Source organism: Paroedura picta, chromosome 11, assembly GCF_049243985.1.
Source record: "Paroedura picta isolate Pp20150507F chromosome 11, Ppicta_v3.0, whole genome shotgun sequence".
NCBI classification, from domain to species: domain Eukaryota; kingdom Metazoa; phylum Chordata; class Lepidosauria; order Squamata; family Gekkonidae; genus Paroedura; species Paroedura picta.
This window is the reverse complement of record NC_135379.1, coordinates 33,986,026-34,005,803: the sequence shown is the minus strand read 5'-3', so window position 1 is coordinate 34,005,803 and position 19,778 is coordinate 33,986,026. Positions and strand designations below refer to the sequence as shown.

At 41.4% G+C, this 19,778-nt stretch overlaps 1 protein-coding gene across 8 annotated transcripts in view; it reads left to right on the top strand.

Annotated features, from left to right (window-relative positions):
- The window catches only part of ZNF385D (zinc finger protein 385D), a 411,072-nt gene that overhangs the window by 184,440 nt on the left and 206,854 nt on the right, over positions 1–19,778 (top strand). Inside the window, exon 1 of one of the 8 annotated variants that reach the window (XM_077302510.1) lies at positions 18,957–19,359. The exons of the other annotated variants lie outside the window; for them this stretch is intronic. Coding sequence (XP_077158625.1) covers positions 19,338–19,359 — 22 coding nt within the window. The 5' untranslated portion in view covers positions 18,957–19,337. Of the gene's footprint in view, positions 1–18,956; positions 19,360–19,778 lie in introns of those variants that run through there. 8 annotated transcript variants of the gene reach the window in all.

The following is a 19,778-nucleotide window of genomic DNA, read 5'->3' as shown; positions in this document are numbered from 1 at the left end:
ATTCTAGGAAAGTATATCCTCTGAATAGCTGTAATAAACTAGTTATTCAAGGATTACAAAATTAGGTTAGGGTTAATGCAACTTCATTCAGAACTGCAACATGTGGGAAAGAGCATTCTGTGTGGTTCCAGCAACTTGTTGGACTGTTGAACTTGTGCAAACCTTGTTTAAGAATGTATGAAGTAGCTGATGGATATCAGGCATCAAACAAGGGCCTGTCAAAGAGCTGACTGTTGATAAGGTATGGCAGCCATTGCCTTTGGTAATCTCAATGTGAAAACTCCTGGCGATCAATAGTGTATTAATCATTTAGTCTCTACTAGCACAAAATACACTTCCTCTCAGGGACAGGTCTGGCATCTGTCAATATAGCAAATAGTGTCACTTTGGAAAAGCAGGTCAAAATAATTGTAGTAGGAAACTCTAAATTGAATTAGGAGAATGAGCTGCCAGTGCACTCTGGGAATACAGGAGCTTTATCTTTGAAAGCTTCCCACCAATTGGAAGAAACGAGAGCCCCCAGATATGCCAGCAGCAAAGCATAGTGGATTCCTAAGTTCTTGGAGCCCTTCTAGTTTTTGCAATGGATAAGGATCGAGAAAGCAAAATTAACAATGATCTATTTTTTCCTGTTTTCTTCTCTGCTTTCATAATTCTTCCATAGGACAAGTAGGCTCATTCAGTTGCAGACACTGCCTTGCCATTCAAAAGTAGTACTTGTGAACTTCTGGGAAGGGAACCCTTTAACCGTAAATCATGCCGAAAAAACAAAGTTTCATGGCACATGTTCATTGCACATTGCAGTGTTTCATGGACAAATTATTTTGCTATCATAAAATGGATCAAACAGTTTATCAGTTATGCTTTTCTCCACTCATGTTTTCTCTTCTTCAGAACTGAAAGAAAAGGTATACCTGTGGAGGTAGCAATTGTAGTAAATAGTGGCTTCAGAAGCAGACTTTCAGGTGGTTTTCTGGGCAACACACTGCTTGGTTTCAAACTCCCTTGGAATAAAAATATCTTCAAATAAGTGTCCCTAAATCTCTGGAATAATTGCTACTCCCTATCTAGGCAAGTGTTCTTCAAAGAAGATAGATTGTTCATAGATGAGATGGGATACAATACCACACATTTTCTCTTTCTTCCTTCAGTATGCATGCTTTTAATGAACTGTAGCAAAAAATGGTTTACTCAAATTCTCTCTAAGACCCATTATGCACGGGGGAATAACACACATTCGGAGTGGAATGGCGGCGACTAAAATCACCGATAACGCACGGTGCCGGCAACTGGCTGCAGCTTCTGTGCATGCCGCCGAAAAAGCCGCGTTAGCGAAACGCGGAAGAAAGCGCAGCTTCTGGGTGACCGGGGCGCAAGTAGAAGCGGCGCTGGGATCGCCGCGTGCATAATCGGTTACTCTGAGTTTTGCTGCCATCGCGCCCCGTCCCGTGCATAACCGGTGTGCTTCGCGTCTTCCCCCTCCGCGTTTTCCATGTGACCCAAAATCGCTGTTTCGGCGGCCGTGCATAATGGGCCTTATTGAGAAAAAGGTAATCTGTCTTTTCTAGTGAAAGCTCTAGAAATACAGGTTTTAAAATATTTGTAAGCAAGCTGCCTCCTACATTGTTGAGATGAATGTTTGCAGTTCCTGCCCTAGTCCTGTGAACCAGTGGCACAACCTGTAAGCTTGCAGAGCTCCTGGTGTTTCTTGAACCTTTTTGTATGGCCTCTATGCTTGTGTGTTCAAGGAGGGAAAGGAGGTGAAGTGATGGAACAATTGTCTGGTGAAACCATGGACACAGTTTGCTTTATTGAATAAAGACTAAGGAGCACTGGTATAGCAAGGGGATGGATCTGGCATTGAGCGATCTGCTTTCCAACCAATACAACCCTCTCCTAGTACACCTGCTGGGGGATAACTGTGGAATGGGAAGGTGCTGGGATCAAGTGGGTGCCGGCCGCTGCATGTTCCCCCTGCCACCTGGTGGTAGAAGTCAGTAGCAGTCCCCTTCTAGGGATATGGCTTAGTGGCTCCACCTCCAAGGCCCCTTATGGTGTTCTCCAAAATGGTGGAGATAGGCATGCAGACACATGAGCTTTCATGTTATTATGCATCTCAGGCTCTCACTGTTTTTTTTAATATATATATTTTATTTTTTATAGAAATAGATACAGAAAGAAACAAGGATAAAGCACTGTTATTTACTGTGCTTTATCACACATTCAAAATTCAGCCAATAGACTCTTTGGGTACTGGTGTTATGGTCTTTTTCTTGTATCTTGATTTCCACAGTGTGTAGAAATACAGTCTATGAGTCCATCTTCAGAGGCAGCATGCCATGGATGCCAATAGCTGGGGATATAGGACTCCATGGAGTTTTTGATTGGCTGCTGTGGGACGACATAGACTCTTGGTCCTATCAAACAAGATTCTTTCTATGTTTCATGTTTAGAGAACCAAGTCAATATGTGAAGCCAAAGTGTTTGCCTTTCATCCCTTGCCCAGTTCCAAATATAGCCCCTGCTAAAAGTATATTTCTCTGTTTCAGTTGTTTGATACCTGTGAGATGTGGAACACATTTATATGCAATGTTTGAATTAGTAGAATCCTTCCAAGACACAACAAATTCTTTAAAAGGTGATACTTCTCTGTCAGAAGAGACTGTTGTACTGCAGACTAAATGGTCTACTCCCTCTCTTCAAATGGCCTGCTTTGCACGGCAATATAGGAGCATCCAAATATGTGTGATTTTGTACTTGAAAATTCCTCTCTCTCTCTGGCTATAACGTATTACATTTTGTTGGAGAAGCTTGAGCCAGAGCGACTGCAGTATACAGCTGGATGCTATTTGTAGGACAGCCTCATCCAACTGATCAAAATTTCTGCATTCAGTCCAGATAATCTTTCATCTTTGCTGTTTATGTGAGGTACACTCTTATTTCTGAGCTGAGGCAAGAATTTAATTTTGAGTGTCACGGTCCAACTGGTCTGTTGCCTTTAGGAAAATGGCAAGGATTTTAGGAAAATATAGTGTTGCTACACATAACCGTGTGACACAAACATGAACATTCTTTCTTGAAATGGACTTCCTCATTGTAACGTTTTTGTTCAGAATTGTGATCATGTACAACACAGTTGCCCACAGACACCACATGCTGTGTAACCAATGATTTACCGATTTGGCAAGCATCAAGCAATATTTTGAAATGTTTCATTTGCTGCCTTGAGCTTTCTAAAATTTCAGAATTAGAAAAGATGTACGGCATCTGTGTGTTTATTCAGAGGTTCCGATGTGATTCCTTCCCAGGTACATTAATCATAATTGTTCTTCCATGAATTGTCCCCACCATCAAACATAGGTGAAAATAGACCTTGCTTGTTGGCTGTAAAATACCTTCATGTTTAAATCTGAAATAAATAATGGGTGTGTTGGGGGGGGAGAGGAACCCACAATTGTTTCTAGAATATCATTTCTACATGTTAAGACGAAAATGAATAATCTGCCCAAACCAATACTTAGAAATAGCAGAGACAACACTAATATAAGTCAGCAACTCTATGCAAAATTTAGTCTATTCTACATATTACTGGGATTTATTTTTGCCATCTGGTCATTTGCTCATGGGCACTGTGAGGATTCATGCCTCAGAAAATGTGCGCTCGAACTGTGAATAATGTCAGTATCACTATGGCCCATTATGCACGGCCGCCGAAACGGCGATTTCGGGTCACGTGGAAAACGCGGAGGGGGAAGACGCAACGCACACCAGTTATGCACGGGGCAGGGCGCGATGGCGGCAAAACCCAGAATAACCGATTATGCACGCGGTGATCACGGCGCCACTTCTGGTTGCGCCCCGGTCACCCGGAAGCTGCGCTTTCTTCCGTGTTTCGCGAACGCAGCTTTTTCGGCGGCATGCACCGAAGCTGCAGCTGGTTGCAGCCGGCACCATGCGTTATCAGTGATTTTAGTCGCCACCATTCCACCCCGAATGTGCACTAAAACCCCCATGCATAATGGGTCTATTAAGCAACCGATATGAAGCAAATCAAAGAAACCATGACAAATCTGTTTTATGCTTTTTACTTTCTACATTTCCATCCTGCACTTTCTGCCAAGTATTTTTTTTACCTCTAAAAACTGTATAGGTAGATGTTCCAGTTCAGTTTTTATGCAAAATGAAGATAATACAGTATACTAAAAATGGGTTCCTGAAAAAGGTCAATAAATGTTGCATATAGAAGACCAAAGTTATCAAAATGCAAATATTTTAGACAAAACAGAATGTAACAATTGCAGAGATTTGCTATTCACTCCAAGTGTATTGTGAACATTTTCTCGTTTACATAAAGTAATTAAATTCAAGCCTGAAGAATTCCAAAAGAAAAAGAAAAAAACCTCCGAAGATATTATTGGCAACTTGATTTAAGGTGGTGATAAGGCTTGGGAATGCAACCTGACTGCAAGAGTATTTATTACTATGCTGTGTTAGGAAGCTCCTTGCAGGTAGTCTTATGAAAATCAATTCATTAATGACTGCTGGAAAATACGAGACTTCTCACTTTCTGCCAGAGTCCTGAAAAGGACAAAATGGTGTGGAACCATCCTTCAAGTAGCATTCTTTCTTAGATGTCTCCAGCTTGAGACAAAAGGAAAAGTGGGGTATAAATGTTTAATAAAGCTTTGCTCAAAGAGTATTAGGGGCACAATCTACCCTGCTGACATTTTCATTCCTGTGTACTAGCTATGGAGAAGAAGAAAAGAGTTTTTATTCCCTGCTTTTCGCTGCCCAAAGGTGTCTCAAGGTGACTCACAATCGCCTTCCCTTCGTCTCCCCACAACAGACACCCTGTGAGGTAGGTGAGGCTGAGAGAGCTTCTGACAAGTCAGAACAGCTCTATCAGGGCTGTGACAAGCCCAAGGTCGCCCAGCAGGCTGAATGTGGAAAAGTAGGGAATCAAACTTGGCCTGCCAGATTAGAAGCCACAGCTTTTAACCACTACACCATGCTGGCTGAATAAATTTCTTCTCATTTTATAATTAGCGGACACGACTCACAGTGGCCGCTTTTGACGCCGCGGGGGCGCCAAAGAAGAGAAGATGCCGTCCGGGGGCAGCGCGCTCGGTCGCAGCCCGCATCACGTGGAGGGGGCGGAGTGCGGCTATTTAATGCTGCTCACAGGGCTTTCCCGCCACTCCGCATCGAGCCGCCTGAACAGCAACCCTCCCTCCCACCCAGTTATTTTATGCGTTGACAATAGTTATAATTATTTGTCGCAGCTGCAGGTTAACCCTAGTAAGGAGCCTGTTGGCAGGACATGCGCGTTTTTAGCCACGCATGCACATTGCGCGGGCAATCGCCCTCCCTGCTGCCGCTGGTCCCCAGCCTGAAAAAGGTTGGGGACCACTGCTCTAGATGCCTTACTTCCTGGAGTCAAGAAAGATACATTACTAGTTCCTTTGATCTGGACTTGCATGGAAATTGCTTACAAAACAATTTAAAACCAGACATTGATAGCAACACTCCCAAGTTGTTCTTTGAGAAATAAATGAAGTTTATGCAGAAAGAAATAGATTGTTGGAGAACAAAAGTGCAAGTATACAAACATGTCAATCCCATTTTATATTTAAAGGGCCAGGCCCGTCTCATTCAGGAATACAATGGGCACTAGACTGGGGTGGGGGTAGGGTGGAAGAACTCTGTGGATCGCCTCTTCCTCCTTTCAGGACCTGGGAAGGGTGCAGGCAGCTGTTAGGGAACTCACCAACAGGGGCAGCTCTCATGCAGCAGGGATTTGCAGCCTCTGACCCTTGGAGGGAAGTGGAAGGAGGAAGGGGGGTGATCAGGGGTTGGGGACGAAAGGCGATTGGCTGGTGGCTGGAAAGGCAGGTAAGCTGGTTGGATGATGAGGCACTCAGGGGTGGGACAGCTACCCTGAGTGGGTGTTAAGTGCTGAGTGGCACTAAAGCTATAAGACACATTCCTCCTCCAAGGCCTTCCATATATTATATGGAACAGATGTTTGAAATATGTAGATTTACTCAGGTTTTATGTAGAATATTAGTTCTTATAATTTCTTATTAAGAAATTTTGATTTCATGTTATGTGATAGCTACTTACAAGAATTTCCGTGAGAAACACTGTTCTAAATACTGATCCTGTTTAGCTTCCGAGAGCTTACAAGATCAAAAAACACTGCACCGTCTTCCCTCCCACTATTTATTAGCAATTGCTATCGAAAAATCTCATCTGATCCTGGCAGCTAAACAGGGTTGGCTCTGTGTAGCATTTGGATGGAAGACCTCCAAGGAATACCAGGATGTTCAAATTGATGGAACCTAGATGCATTCTTATCCAGCAGTAGGGAATTACAGTCAAAATTCTTTTTCAGTAAATTACGTTTATGACTTAGAGTTTTCTAAGTACAGCTGAGCAATTACTTTGGCTCCTTTCAATGGTCTAGCTTTCCCCCCTTATTCCCACCATTTATATTTCTGCCAACCAAACACTGTAGAAGTAGTCGAACATATGTTACACCACTGTACATTTTATAGAGATATTTGTCCTCTATTTTTTACCCCTATTTTATGTAAGTTTTTAAGCAGATCTAATAAATTTTTAATATATGCTTTCCTTGTGGATTCCCATAATGAAATCGCTTTTAAGGTGGCCAAATTTTGTGCTTCGGCTCAACTGATAAGTAAGCAGGTGCTTCAATTATTTTATTAACGACCTTGTATTACTAACATTAGTACTTTACTAAGTTAAGAGGGTTTTTAAAAATTATTTTATTAGTGTTTAGCTTGATCCTTTATGCTGACTGATCTTTGATCATAATTAATGGAATACACTGTTTTCTATGTATTTCAGTTTTTAGTGAAAGGGAATTGAGTGTTTAGATGGGTATCTCACAGAAGGGAAGTGAATGATTTGAGCAGAAAAATGGTGGGAAAGGGTCAAATAGCCTATGTTCCCAGTTTCAGCAACCCAGAGCAGATTTTCACTGAAGGAAAAAGCACACTATCAGCATCCTCAAACCATGCTCACATTTCTTTTTGTGTGTGAGGCTTAGTACACTGAATTGAAATTTCTGTCCAAAGAAATTTGGACCAAGGATATGGTGAGCAATTTTAAGTCTTTGTGTTTACTTTCTTGGATTTCAACAAAGATTATCAGAGTTGGCTAATTCATGACGTTTCCTTTAGCAAGTTTCCTTAACCATTGGCCCTAGGGAAGCACGCCTAGCCTCAACCAGGGCCAGGGCCTTTTCGGTCCTGGCCCCCACCTGGTAGAACGAGCTCCTGGGTGAGCTGTGGGCCCTGCGGGATCTTTCAGCATTCTGCAGGGCCTGTAAAACGGAGCTCTTCCGCCAGGTCCAGGGTTGAGGCTGGGGTTGGCGTGGCACATTGATTGCCCCCCCCAGGCTTCTTCCCCAGGCTTCTTCCTGGGCTTCTTTTGAACATTGCTGACCCCCTTTGCCCCCCCTTTAGTAATAGGGTTAGGAAGTGGATTTTTGCTCCGCCATATTGTGATGGTTTTAAGTCTTTTAATGGGGGGTCTAACGGGGTTTTAAGACATTGTAACCCGCTACGAGCCAATCGGCAGTGGCGGGAAATAAATTGAAATAATAATAATAATAATAATAATAATAATAATAATAATAATAATAATAATAATAATAATAATAATAATAATAATAATAATAATAAGGCTTTGCTTCCTTTATTGTGGTCTGGAGTCTCAATATCAGTTAGATCATTCATTCATTCATTCATTCAATTTATTGCCCGCCTAACCCCAAAGGCTCGAGGTGGGTTTCAATGTCTGGATAAAACCCTAATAAAACCCCTTAAAGCAGACATAAAAAAGCAAATACATTACATTCAAAAAGCCCATGGGGATAAAGATGCTGTGGCAAAAACACCTAGTAATACCAGACCTAATAATCCTCCCAAGAACACACCCAGGAGGGGAAGGGTGATAGAGGGCGCAGATGGCATTTGCTACCGGTGGAAGTGCTCTGTTTTGCAGGCCCTGCAGAACGCCGAAAGATATTCTGCAAACTTTCACTTAATGTTAATATTATTACTATTTGTCATTGGCAGCTCAACCTATGGAGCCAGTGTACCATAGTTCCATAACAAATAAATAGCCCCAAATTAGCAATACTTAAAGTACAGTAGGAAGACTCCCCTCCCAAAATAAGAATCTCATTTCTTCAATTTTTAGATACCGTGTTCCTGGTTTGTACCTCTGTCTCATAGCTATTAGATGTTCTACAAACTGAAGTGGCTTAAATGAAATATTCGTGAGCAAAGTGTTCTGCATTCCTAGCTGCATTGTCCTTGATGTGAGAGCTCTTAGCATCTATAGTTACCATTTACAAGTGTCCCTAGGAAAGCATTCTTAAGCTCTGCTAGCTTGAAGGGGATTGTTTTAGGAACAAAACCTAAAACAAAGGTACAAATATTAAAGTACGGTAACTGGGATTTGAATGTGTACTTTCAATTTGAGGTATTTGTTCTCCTTCAGTTGACACAGATAGGATATGAAGTTTTAAAATATTTCTATTGTTACGTGTACACACAGAATTTTGCAGAACAAGTGTCCTTTTTAACGTCTCTTGCAAATGTAATGCTAAACTGACTGCACTAGTTTTCTTGAATTTTCTTAATGCAAATATTTTCCTTGGGACTGATAGTCATGGTATGGCTAATTGCCAAAAAGATTTATTTGACAAAGTTATATGTAGCAATTCCCTGGGAGGATTAGAAACTGAAGGGTGCCCCCCCCCAGCTATTATTGTATCTTTCTACTTGTAAATCTTACCACCCATTTGGCATTACAGAAACAAAGGATGAATTTCCTGCCTGTACATTTTAATGAAGATAGCAAAATTCTGAATTATTTTTATGCATTCATTTTATTTATATAGTTTACAGAGTAAATACAGTCAACAGAGGGGGTCATCCAATGGACAGTGCAAAAGGATTTGATTTTTAGAGATCTGGAACCCAACCAGAAGTGCATAAGTATTCACATAGCATGTTGAATGAAAGTTGAAACTACATAGTAGGAACCTATTTACAGCAACAAATAGTATGAACTATACACAGTGGTATAGATCACAGTTGATAAAAAACTGCAAGTTATCAGAAATCTTAGTAAAGAGACAATATCACACAATCCAGCTTTTCCAGTGCCACTGCAAAAGTTCTGTATGTAGAACATACACTGAAATGTATACACTGAAGAAAATATGTGGCAAAATAGAGATATACCCATTTATCACATGTTGTTCACACAGTGTGATTTCTGTAAAAGGAATTTCATTACATCTATCCTATGTCATGAAATAGTATTCCTGCTGTGGTGTTGAAGGAGCTAGATTGTGTAGTGTTTTCTTGTTTAAGCAAAAGTTTCTGATACCCTTCAACACTTATTCTTTTTTGACATCACGTGTAAGAATCCTTTTTAACAATTGTAAACAGATCCTGTAATTCCTTTTATTGTGTTCAGACAAACTTCATACTTCAAAATTTCCTCTTTAACAGACTCATCTTGTTTGATTCTGTTCCAAAAATATAACTATGGTATTAATAACCTAGACTCAACAACCCTTTAGGGAGAAAGTATGGTTCTCAACCTGGGGGTTGGGACCCTTTGGGGGTCGAATGACCCTTTCACAGGGGTTGCAGCGGGGCAAACAGCTTGGCTGAGGGGAGAGGACACCACCACTGTTGCCTCCCCCAAATCATGGGTTTTCTTGGTTTCTCCCCCACCCTTCTCTCCAGGTGGGACCCAAAGTGGCCCACGGCCCTTTACTGATGTCTCCTAGTCAATTTTGTCTGAGGGAGGGTGCCTGCACATGAAAGGTCACGCCTTGAATTAATCTTTGTTGGTCTTAAAGGTGCCCCTGGACTCAATTTTTTTTTCTTCCAAATCATTGGTTTTCATTACTCAGTTCATACCCTGCCCTTCTCTCCAAAGGCGTCCCTGAGCCTTCGGGGAGGGCGGTATATAAATATTATATAATTTTTTTTTAAGTGGCCAACATTGCTCCTCTTCCATTTCATCCACACAACAGCCTTGCAGGGTAGATTGAGAGAGTGTTCATCTGTCTGGAGTAGTGGAAAAGAACGAGATCAGCATGGTGGGACAAGAGGCAGAACTGAACTGAGAAACCCCGGGAAAAAACAATGTATATACAATCATGAACAATGGAGACTGGCTACAAAACTGAGGCCGAGTCAGAACCAACTCCAGAATTCAAAGGACCTTACCCAGGCTTCTACACCTAATTTCTGACTCTCATTACAGAGTAACCAGTCTGTACCTTCCTTTGGGGATGGTTTGGCAAAGTTATTGCTCATTTGGGAAACAATTACTGCTTATACCTGGGTCCTCAATATTGTTAAAGAGAGTTACTATTTAGAATTTAAGGTTTTTGCTACCTCTGTTCAGAAACACCCCAACACCTGAACGGAACCAAATATTTCTGGTTCATGCCCATCCCTAGCTGCGATATCTGAAAGTTGTTAGCTTCATACCTTCAAGTGTTGTTTGTCTTACAGCTTAGTCCTAACCAAATTTTCTCTGAGATAAACGATCTTGTTCAAAGGGCTTACTCTCTAAAACTGTTTTTAGAATTAGAGCCTTAATCACTCTTGCAAATGTAAAATGTACATTGGTTAAAAAAAGTTCTCCTATGCCCTCTATGCCCACATACATTCTCATATGCATTAACAATAATAAAAACTTCACATAGATCGCAAAGGCATTTTAAAGCTGACGAAAGAAAATGCTTTAGGTTTTCTTGGGCTGAATTCCAATATAGCGCATGCAGAGTTGTTTTGAAGTACATGTGAGAGTTAAATAATGGTACAGCCTACCACTGTTTTTAATCTACTATATATGCTGGACAGTCATCTGTACCACAGAGATAATGCTTCTTTACCTTACCTTACCTTTGGGAAGCTAAAGATCCATTAACAACTGAGAAGCTCACATTCAGTGATGAAGGTCACATCTGACCTAAACAGTATTAAAAGATTGCCACATGCTATTGTTAGATAGATAGATAGATAGATAGATAGATAGATAGATAGATAGATAGATAGATAGATAGATAGATAGATAGATAGATAGATAGATAGATAGATAGATAGATAGATAGATAGATAGATAGATAGATAGATAGATAGATAGATGATATGCAGTGAGAATTGGACATATTATATACTAATTTAATTTAATGGAGAAAACATTTGCTGTAAATTTAGCTTAATGCATCTTACTAAAGAAACTTATCTCAAGCCAATAAGTACAAGAATAATTACTGTTTTATTTTTAAAAGGAAGGGGGCAGTACCTTGATTGGGAAAAAAACAAACAAATCCAACAACCCAGAATTAGGCTAAAGAAATATTGGATTTCTTCATATGTTTTAATATTAATTGTTTTAATACTTATCAGATCTCCTGCTGGAAACCCCTTGTTGCAGATATAGTAAAGTTGCTGCATAAACTGTGTAACTGAAATGATAAAGTCTGCATGGCAAAGACTAGCAAAGGAGGTGAGCCTTTGTTTACCTCTTGAAAATGCCTCTCAGATGGGTTCTGGAAAGCCATTTCCAATAGAGAAAGGGCTGGTTGATCAGATAGAAGCCAAACTAATGAAAAGTATCATGGAAGTGACAGGAAGATTAATTAAGTCCCTCCAGTTGTATTCACAGGCGGCTGTACAGAGTTCCTTTGGGTACTGCTGCAGTTAAATAGTATTCACGGTGACAAATATTGCAGATTTCCAGAAGTGACACTTCTGATTCAAGGGTAAAAAAAAAAAAAAAAACCTTTCCACATTTTGGTAGTTTAGTCCAAAGGTGAACAGCAAGCTCCAATGAAGAATACTTATGACTAGTTATAAATGTAGAGACAGCAGTTTATTTATACGTTTATATAATTTGGGATATGGAGTTAGCATCCTTTTCATTTAGCTGTCCATTTTATGGCTATGTTTTTTTTTTTGCCATCTGCCGAATTTTTGTTGTATTTGTAATAATTGGGGTTTTAATGGGGTTTTAACTGGGGTTTGTTATTAGATTTTATTCTTTTTTTACTGTGTGGATTGTTTTATGTGACCTGCCGCAAGTTGGTTTCCGAGAGTGGCGGGCTATAAATCCAATTAATAAATGTAAAAATAAAAAAATAACAAGGAAGCTGCTGTTACAGTATTGCAAATTGGATGGAAGTTTTTGCTTGCTCAAATGTTCAGGGGCTCATGTGGTACAGTTTCTGGTTGTGCAATGGAATTTACTTCTTTGAGTGTTACCCACAATAAACTCTCACTCCATGTGCAGCACGTATTGAGGAGAAAGCTTCTAGACGAGACTTCTGAAAACTTGGCCCATGATAGGAAATCAAGAATCTATTGAATTATGCATCCATTCTCAGGTACAAATTTCTTGTGTAGCTGTACTGCCTTGAAAAGAATTGTGAGAATTACTTCTTCATAAATAGGTAGCTTTTACCATGATCTGAAGACTTTACAAACGGTGGGATATTTTTTACGTGAAAGGTTCCCTAATAAGGTGGTCATTATGGGAGCACTTCTACATAGATGCTCTTCTGTGTGCATTCTGATGTGAATCAATCATGTGAAAGGATCGTACTGCAAATCCCTTCAAGTTATAATTTTTGTCAATCTCATCCAACAGTTTAGCTGAAGTACATTTTTCAAGTAAGTGTGTATATTTTCCTTATTCCAGTCATAGTGGATTTGAAGAAAGCATAGTCTTAACCAGTTTTTTTCAGCCCATGGTACCACTGAAATATTTTTCAAGCTTTGCAGTACCAAGATGTGATGTCACCTGGCCACGCCTCCTAACCATGCCCCCTAGAAGTGAGAGGAGCCTCAGATGGTAGAAGTTTAAATAGCTGTAGCCCTTCCCCTTCCCACCCCCTCCAGGCTCATCAGTGGCCACTTTGGGAGGGGGGGTCAACCTGTCCAAATAAGGGTAGCATTTTTTTAAATTAAAAATATTTTTCTTTCACAACGTGAGAGGGTTGTCTCCAGCCACCATTTTGAAAAACCCCACATCATGGTACCATTAAGGGGCCTTTGTGGTACACTATGGTATCTTGGTACCATGTTTGGGAGACCCAGGTCTCAGCAATGGCATTTAATTTTTTGACTTGTAGCCCAGAATTCTGCACAGTTGGAAACACTCTCAGTTATTCTTGGCCCTGAAATGGTTGTGGATAGTTCCTTCAACTCTACTTTTCAGAATGCACAAAATTGGACAAAATCTTAACTTAATATTTCCTAATGTTCATTTTGCTTTAACTTTAGTAGTATTTGATCATTGGATTGAGAGAAAGGGAGAGAGGGGGAAAAAAAACAGCCATAGTAAAAATTAAATATCTTGCTTGCTCACTCTTGTTTGTCTCTGTTACAGTACAGTACATTTTGATTCCTGATAGCTGTCTGGGATCAAAAGATGAAATTTATTTTATGAAGAATTGGAAAACCTCTCAAGTGTGTAAGATCTTTTAACCTACCACACAAGGCATCTAGACTGATAATATTCTGTCACCTCATATCTTTTATTGCACATTATTACATTTCTGCAGAGTCCCCAGGTATGCTGTTGCATGTATTTACAGAAAGACTTCTCAAAACTGACTAGTAAGAATCTGAGTGTAGACCTGTTCTTGGGTGCATCATGTGTTTTGTTTTGTTTTTTTCAATAGAGATGGATCCTTGAGCACTTAGTAGGCACATTCATTTTACCAAGTAATAATATCTGTAGTGTGTATACCTGCAAGTAATGTTTTTGTTATTAATGTGGGTCAGTCATTAGTTTGGAAGATTAAAAAAGGATGTGAATAGATTACTAAGATTTACATGGTTTCTAGCTTTGGTTTTTGCAGTATACAAGGTTTACTGCAAAATACGAAGCATCTAGCATGCCAAAAGTGGGCAATTAGTGCCTATGAGCTACAAATAAAATGTTAAGCTTTCTTTTTCTTTGGTTTAAGTAGTTTTAAAAAATTTATCCACATATTATTTAATTAATTCATTTCTTATCCACTTGTTCATGCATCATATCAGGATCAGTTTACAGTGTAATAATAATAATAATAATAATAATAATAATAATAATAATAATAATAATAATAATAATAATAATAATAATAATATAGCCTGCCCTTCCCAGTTGGCTCAGGGCAGGTTACAACAAGATAAAGCAAGCAAAAAATGACATAGTTAAAACAATGCATAAATTAAATTTAAATTATTTTATTACAAACTGCTTCTTAAAAATCAAACAAAACATGCTGCAAAATTAAAACCATTAAAAATAACATTTACAGTGAATCTGTAAGCATAGTTCTAAGTTCATTGACTTCAATATAATTTTGCTACAGAATTCACTTATAGTAAGTGACAGTTTAAAAGCAACATAAAAACAGCACGGAAAAATTAACAAGCCATTTAAAATACAAAATAAAATGACTGATGAAATTTGGGGGTATATTTTGCTTTCTTCTAGGTTCCAAAAAGAAGACACTTCATGGAATCTGAAATAAGACTTTCCTTGCTTTTAAACTGTGTGGGAGTTCCTGGGCCTTGAGAACATCTCCAAATAAGGAAAGAAAGGCCAGGTTTGGGGTGGGAAGGTGCATGTTGGAGGTGTCTTGGTTACCTAAGCAGAATGTGGAACACCAGAAATAGTTCTGTGAGTTATGTGAGGAAAATGGCTTATTGTCTAAAACAGTAATGCAGCCAGAGTCTATATTGGAAGAGAAATGATAATGCAATAAGAGTCTTTGTGTCAAAATACACTTGCCAAGACATCCTGATTAATACTCTAAAAGCCATAGAGCTTAGATTGGTCAGCCTCTCTGAGCTTTCATTGAATCTTTAGTGAGATCTGACAGAATTATGGTGAGTCTGCCTTGGTCTTTTTCTGTTCTGCCAGTTCTTAACCTTTGATCTATAAATGGCTCAAAACAGCTTTTTCTGGGCCCTGCAGGAGCATGAATGTTGAGGAAATACTGATCTCAAAGCAAAGATGGAGGTCCCCCTCCCCAAAAATTGAGGCTTTGTGGAAGCATGAAGGGGAAAGAATGAGCCACATGTCTAACTCATTGTGTCTGGTGGGCTGCTGGTCATTTGGTGGGCTGCTGCAGATTCCTTTCTTTACAAGATAAGCTGGGGGAGAAAGGAGCAAATGAAGGAATGGGTAATATTTTGAGCTGTACCACAAATCCTGGCCTCAGCATGGTGCCAGGCTAGTAACTCGTGGACAACCATTCTGGCCACTGTTTGCTGGGAGGATTCCAAGATGGCAACAGTGGACTAATTCCTACAAATAGAGCTTTAAGTTAAGCAGAATTTAACTCCCTTTAACTTATTTTAACAACTGGCTGACCATGTTAAACATGTCCGACAGATCTGACATCTTGGAGATAGCCGAATTGCCCCTATCCAGCTGGCACCGGAGATCACGTGTCACAGTGACCAGCAACATCCCCATCCCACGACCCTGACAGAAGCCTAACTGATATGGGTTGAGTACCAAAGTTTCCTCCAAGAATGCCAGGAGCAGATCCATGACAGATCTTTCAGCTGCCTTGCCCAAAAATGCAAGATGCAAGACTGGGTGGTATTTGGCAAGGTCCCATGGATCTAACTATGGTTTCTTCAGCAAAGGGTGAACCACTGTCCCCTTCAGGGCCCCTGTGGAGTGGTTTGCGTAGGATGGGGCTCTGTGGTCATCTGTGTGGTGTACCATCTGTCAATGCTCTACAAGATGCCCTGCTGAACCTGCTGGAGGCAGTGATGGCCAGGGCACTGCAGTGCCCCAGACTTATAATTCTGGAGGACTTCAATGCCCATGCCAATTCACCATCTTCTGGCTTTGGCCCGGACCTGGTGTTGGCCATCGTGACACTGGGGCCATGGGGTTTTTCCCCCATCAGGCAAGCCACACCCTCAATTTGAACTTTGGTGTTGGGGTAGAGGTGGATCTAATGGCACCTGATTTTATCCCATAGTCAGATCACTGTGCCCTGAAGGCCTGGTTCTGGATACCACCCCCTCCTTGTTTGAGCAGTGGGTGTAGTTTTGCCAGCCCGCAGAGACTTATGAATCCAATTGGATTCCTGAATGCTCTGCGGGATCTGATGCCTCCCGAGACTCGACGGTGGCGCTGGTGTTGGCTGCCATTGACAAGATTGCTCCCTGATTTCTTTTCCATGCCTGCCTCAAGCTAGCTCTATGGTACACCGTGGAGCTATGGGAGAGGAAGAAGGGAGTTAGACAGCTAGAGCGAGTGTGGAGGAAGACATACGACAAATTAGCAAGAACATCTTATTGCATGCTTATGAAGGCATGTGAAATGGCAGTGAAGTGGGCCAAATGGGATTTTTATGCCACCTCTGTCACATCTGCAAGCTCTCACCCACTACAACTGTTTAGGGTATTTTGGTTACTTACTGCCCTTGACAAAGGGTGTCAGAACTTTAGTCAATTGGAACTTGATTGTGAGGCATTAGTGAACCGTTTCATGGGCAAAGTTTTGTTGTTCCATTAGAACATACCTATCATGCTTGAGACAGAAAGGGAACTGGAGGCCGCTTTGCTGACCTGGGGAAAAATATTTGAAGGCTTCAGGCAACTCTCAGTAAATGAAGTGTACAAGTTGCTGGAGTCAGTGAGTAGAACCACTTGCCTCCTTGATCCCTGTCCATCTGGGTTACTCAGTCATCATAGGATAGGAGGCCCCCTGAAGGATATCATCAAGCTCTCCCTATCTTTGAGGGAGTTCCCAGGGGTGCTGAATGGGGTGCTCTTATTGAAGAAACCAATGCTGGACCCATGGGACCCGGCCAACTACTGCTCATACTCGCATCTTGCATTTCTGGATAAAGTGGTTGAAAGGGCCACCATGGGCCAACTCCTGGCATACTTGGAGGGAAATTTGGTGCTCAGTCCATACCAGTCAGGCTTCTTTCCTATCCTGACCACAGGGTGGATACAGTGCTTGTCACCTTGACAGATGATCTCCGGTGCCAGCTGGATGGTTTGGCCTGTTGGCCACATTTGACATGGTCCACCTCAAGTTGTTGGCCCACTGCCTTGCAGGGGCTGGGATATGGAGATGTTGTGCCTCCTCCAACTCCCTTACAGAGTTGTGCAGGAAACAGTCCTCTACCCCATGTTATTTAATATCTATATGCACCCTCTGTCCCAGCTGGTCTGGAGCTTTGGACTGAGTTATCACCAGTATGCAGATGAACACCCAGCTCTATCTCCTGATGGGTGGTTGCTTGGACACCCTCCTGGATACATTTGCCAGATATATGGAAGCTGTCACTGGATAGTTGGAGCTGAGTCGGCTGAAACTCAGCCCCTCCAAGACGGATGCTCTGTGGCTGAGCTGAAAGGGGACAGACCAGGAAGTACACTTGCCCACCTTGGCTGGGGTGCAGCTTAACATCTCACCCACAGCCAGGAACTTGGGTGTGATCAGTGGAGGCTCAGGTCACTGATGTAGCCCACCAGGCATTTTTCCATCTGCCACAGGCAGATCTTTCTTTGAGGCCAGGGTAAGTAAGATTGTCGGGCCCCTTCCCCAAGTTAGCTGGCACATCGAGTTACCTTATCTGAGGCACAATGGGGGGCAGTCTGCTGAGCAGGTTGGGGGGAGCAGACTTATATCTATTTTTCATTATCGGGAAGGCATTATTTATATTGTGATTTTTAGTGGATTTTATTGTGAGATGTTATGTTGTTACCTGCCACAAGACATTGTATGGGAGTGGAAGGCTACAAGTCAAATAATAAATAAATAGATAAAAACAATGCTGTATAGACATCAGCGGTGTAGTTTTTCACATGCTGTCTTGTCAAATCTGATCCAGAGCATCTCAGAAACAGGAACGCATGTGAGCTTCTCTGTCTTTATCTATTTCTTCAGAGGCTACCTGCCCTCCATCCCAAAATGCCAGTTGTAACAGTGCTTCATGTGTGAACTGGCCAGAAACAGCACATTTGTCACACAGACAAGATAACCAATCCTCTGCTCCAGATATGCAGATCCATGCTGCCTGAATTCTGTGCACGCTGCCTGAATTCTTGTTCAAATTCAAAGTCTCCATATCCTTTCTCTTCATGGTTTATGTAGAAGATGCAAAATATGGGTTGTTGACCTGAACACAGCTGAAATGGTGCAAAATGTGCAAGCTTAAAATGTGTACCCCCCCCCCCCCGAATTTATTATTGGGAGGTGCACTGAAAATGTTGGTGCTCCTCATTGTGATTTTTTGTTTTGAAGTTATACTTTTAGGATGACACATTCTTAGTTTTTAGTTTTTGCCCAACAGCTTAACCCCCTTTCCAGGATCACACTTGCATATCACGTATCTTATTTCGTAGCATTTCATAGAACCATGGAGTTGGAAGGGGCCATATAGGCCATCTAGTCCCACCCCCTGCTCAGTGCAGGATCAGCCCAAAGTATCTGGGATAAGTATCTATCCAGCTGCTACTTAAAGACTGTCATTTCATGCTTGATGGAGAACAGAATGCCTCTGACCATGAGCAGAATGCTTTGTCAGTCACAGCCCCACTCAGCAAAGCTCTAGCTCTACCTCCTGTGCAGCTCTGAGTCCCGGCACCTCTTTCTTCGCAGATTGAACATTCATACCCTTTGCCTTCCTAATTAACATCAAGCTGGTTCTGGCACTACAGTGCACTCAGTACTTTGTTGGATCGTACCCCATAGAGGGTGAAAAACAATACCAGCTTTGTCCTTTTTCCCCTCCTTCTCTCCTCCCCATGCAATCAAACACATTATGTCACTGACTGTGTTTGATGCCAAGAAAGAAAGAAAAAAAGGGGGGGGGGTAGATACCCTCAGTGGTAGAAGGCTATTGAAAGATTCTGAAAGGGGCAGGGTTACTTCTACCCTGGTTAGCAGCAAAACCTAGTGAAAGAGAGACCGTATGGGAAGAAATGTGTTTGTAGTACTCCTCATCCTGATGTCACAGGCACAGCAAGGACATCACAAGGAGGAGTCAGATTACAGTAAGAATGGGCAGTGCAGCATGCAGCCAGAGTCAGTGCTAAATCAGAGAGGAATTGTATCGGGATAAGACTGCCTTCAAAGCCCTGATCCCAAGGAGGCTCGCACTGCTCCTCGCTCTCTTCGAGGCTGGGAAATTTCCACATCATGTAGAATGAAAGGAGCTTGCTCTGCTTTTCCAAGCAGCTTGGCGCGGGAGCTAATGCTGAACACACAGCAGCGGAATCCTGACTGCATGATTAATGAGAAACATAATGTATTTTGGTAAGTCTCTGATGATGCCTTTCTCCTTCACCTCTTCCTTTTTAAAATCTGCATGAAGTGAGGGTTTTAAACATTGTTTTGCAGCTGCCGGAACATTTTGGTCTCCTCACGCTGACAAGCCAACCCAGGCGACACACGCTGTTACAAAGGAGGATTCCATTGTCTTAGATAATGTCCCTGCTTGCCTGCTTTGTGGCTTACTTTTTAAAACTGTTTGCTAATGGTGCTAATAATAAGGAGGACGATCACCATCCCCCTTGCGTTCCTGCAAATGAACCTGTGTGTCATCCGCTGCAAGGGTTGTGAAGCGTGGGAAGTTGGAGGCAAACTTAATGTAATGACATACATTAACATACACTGCACTATTTAGGATTCTGAAGTCTCTGTGTAACTATTTTTAGCTTTTCCATTGAAAGCCT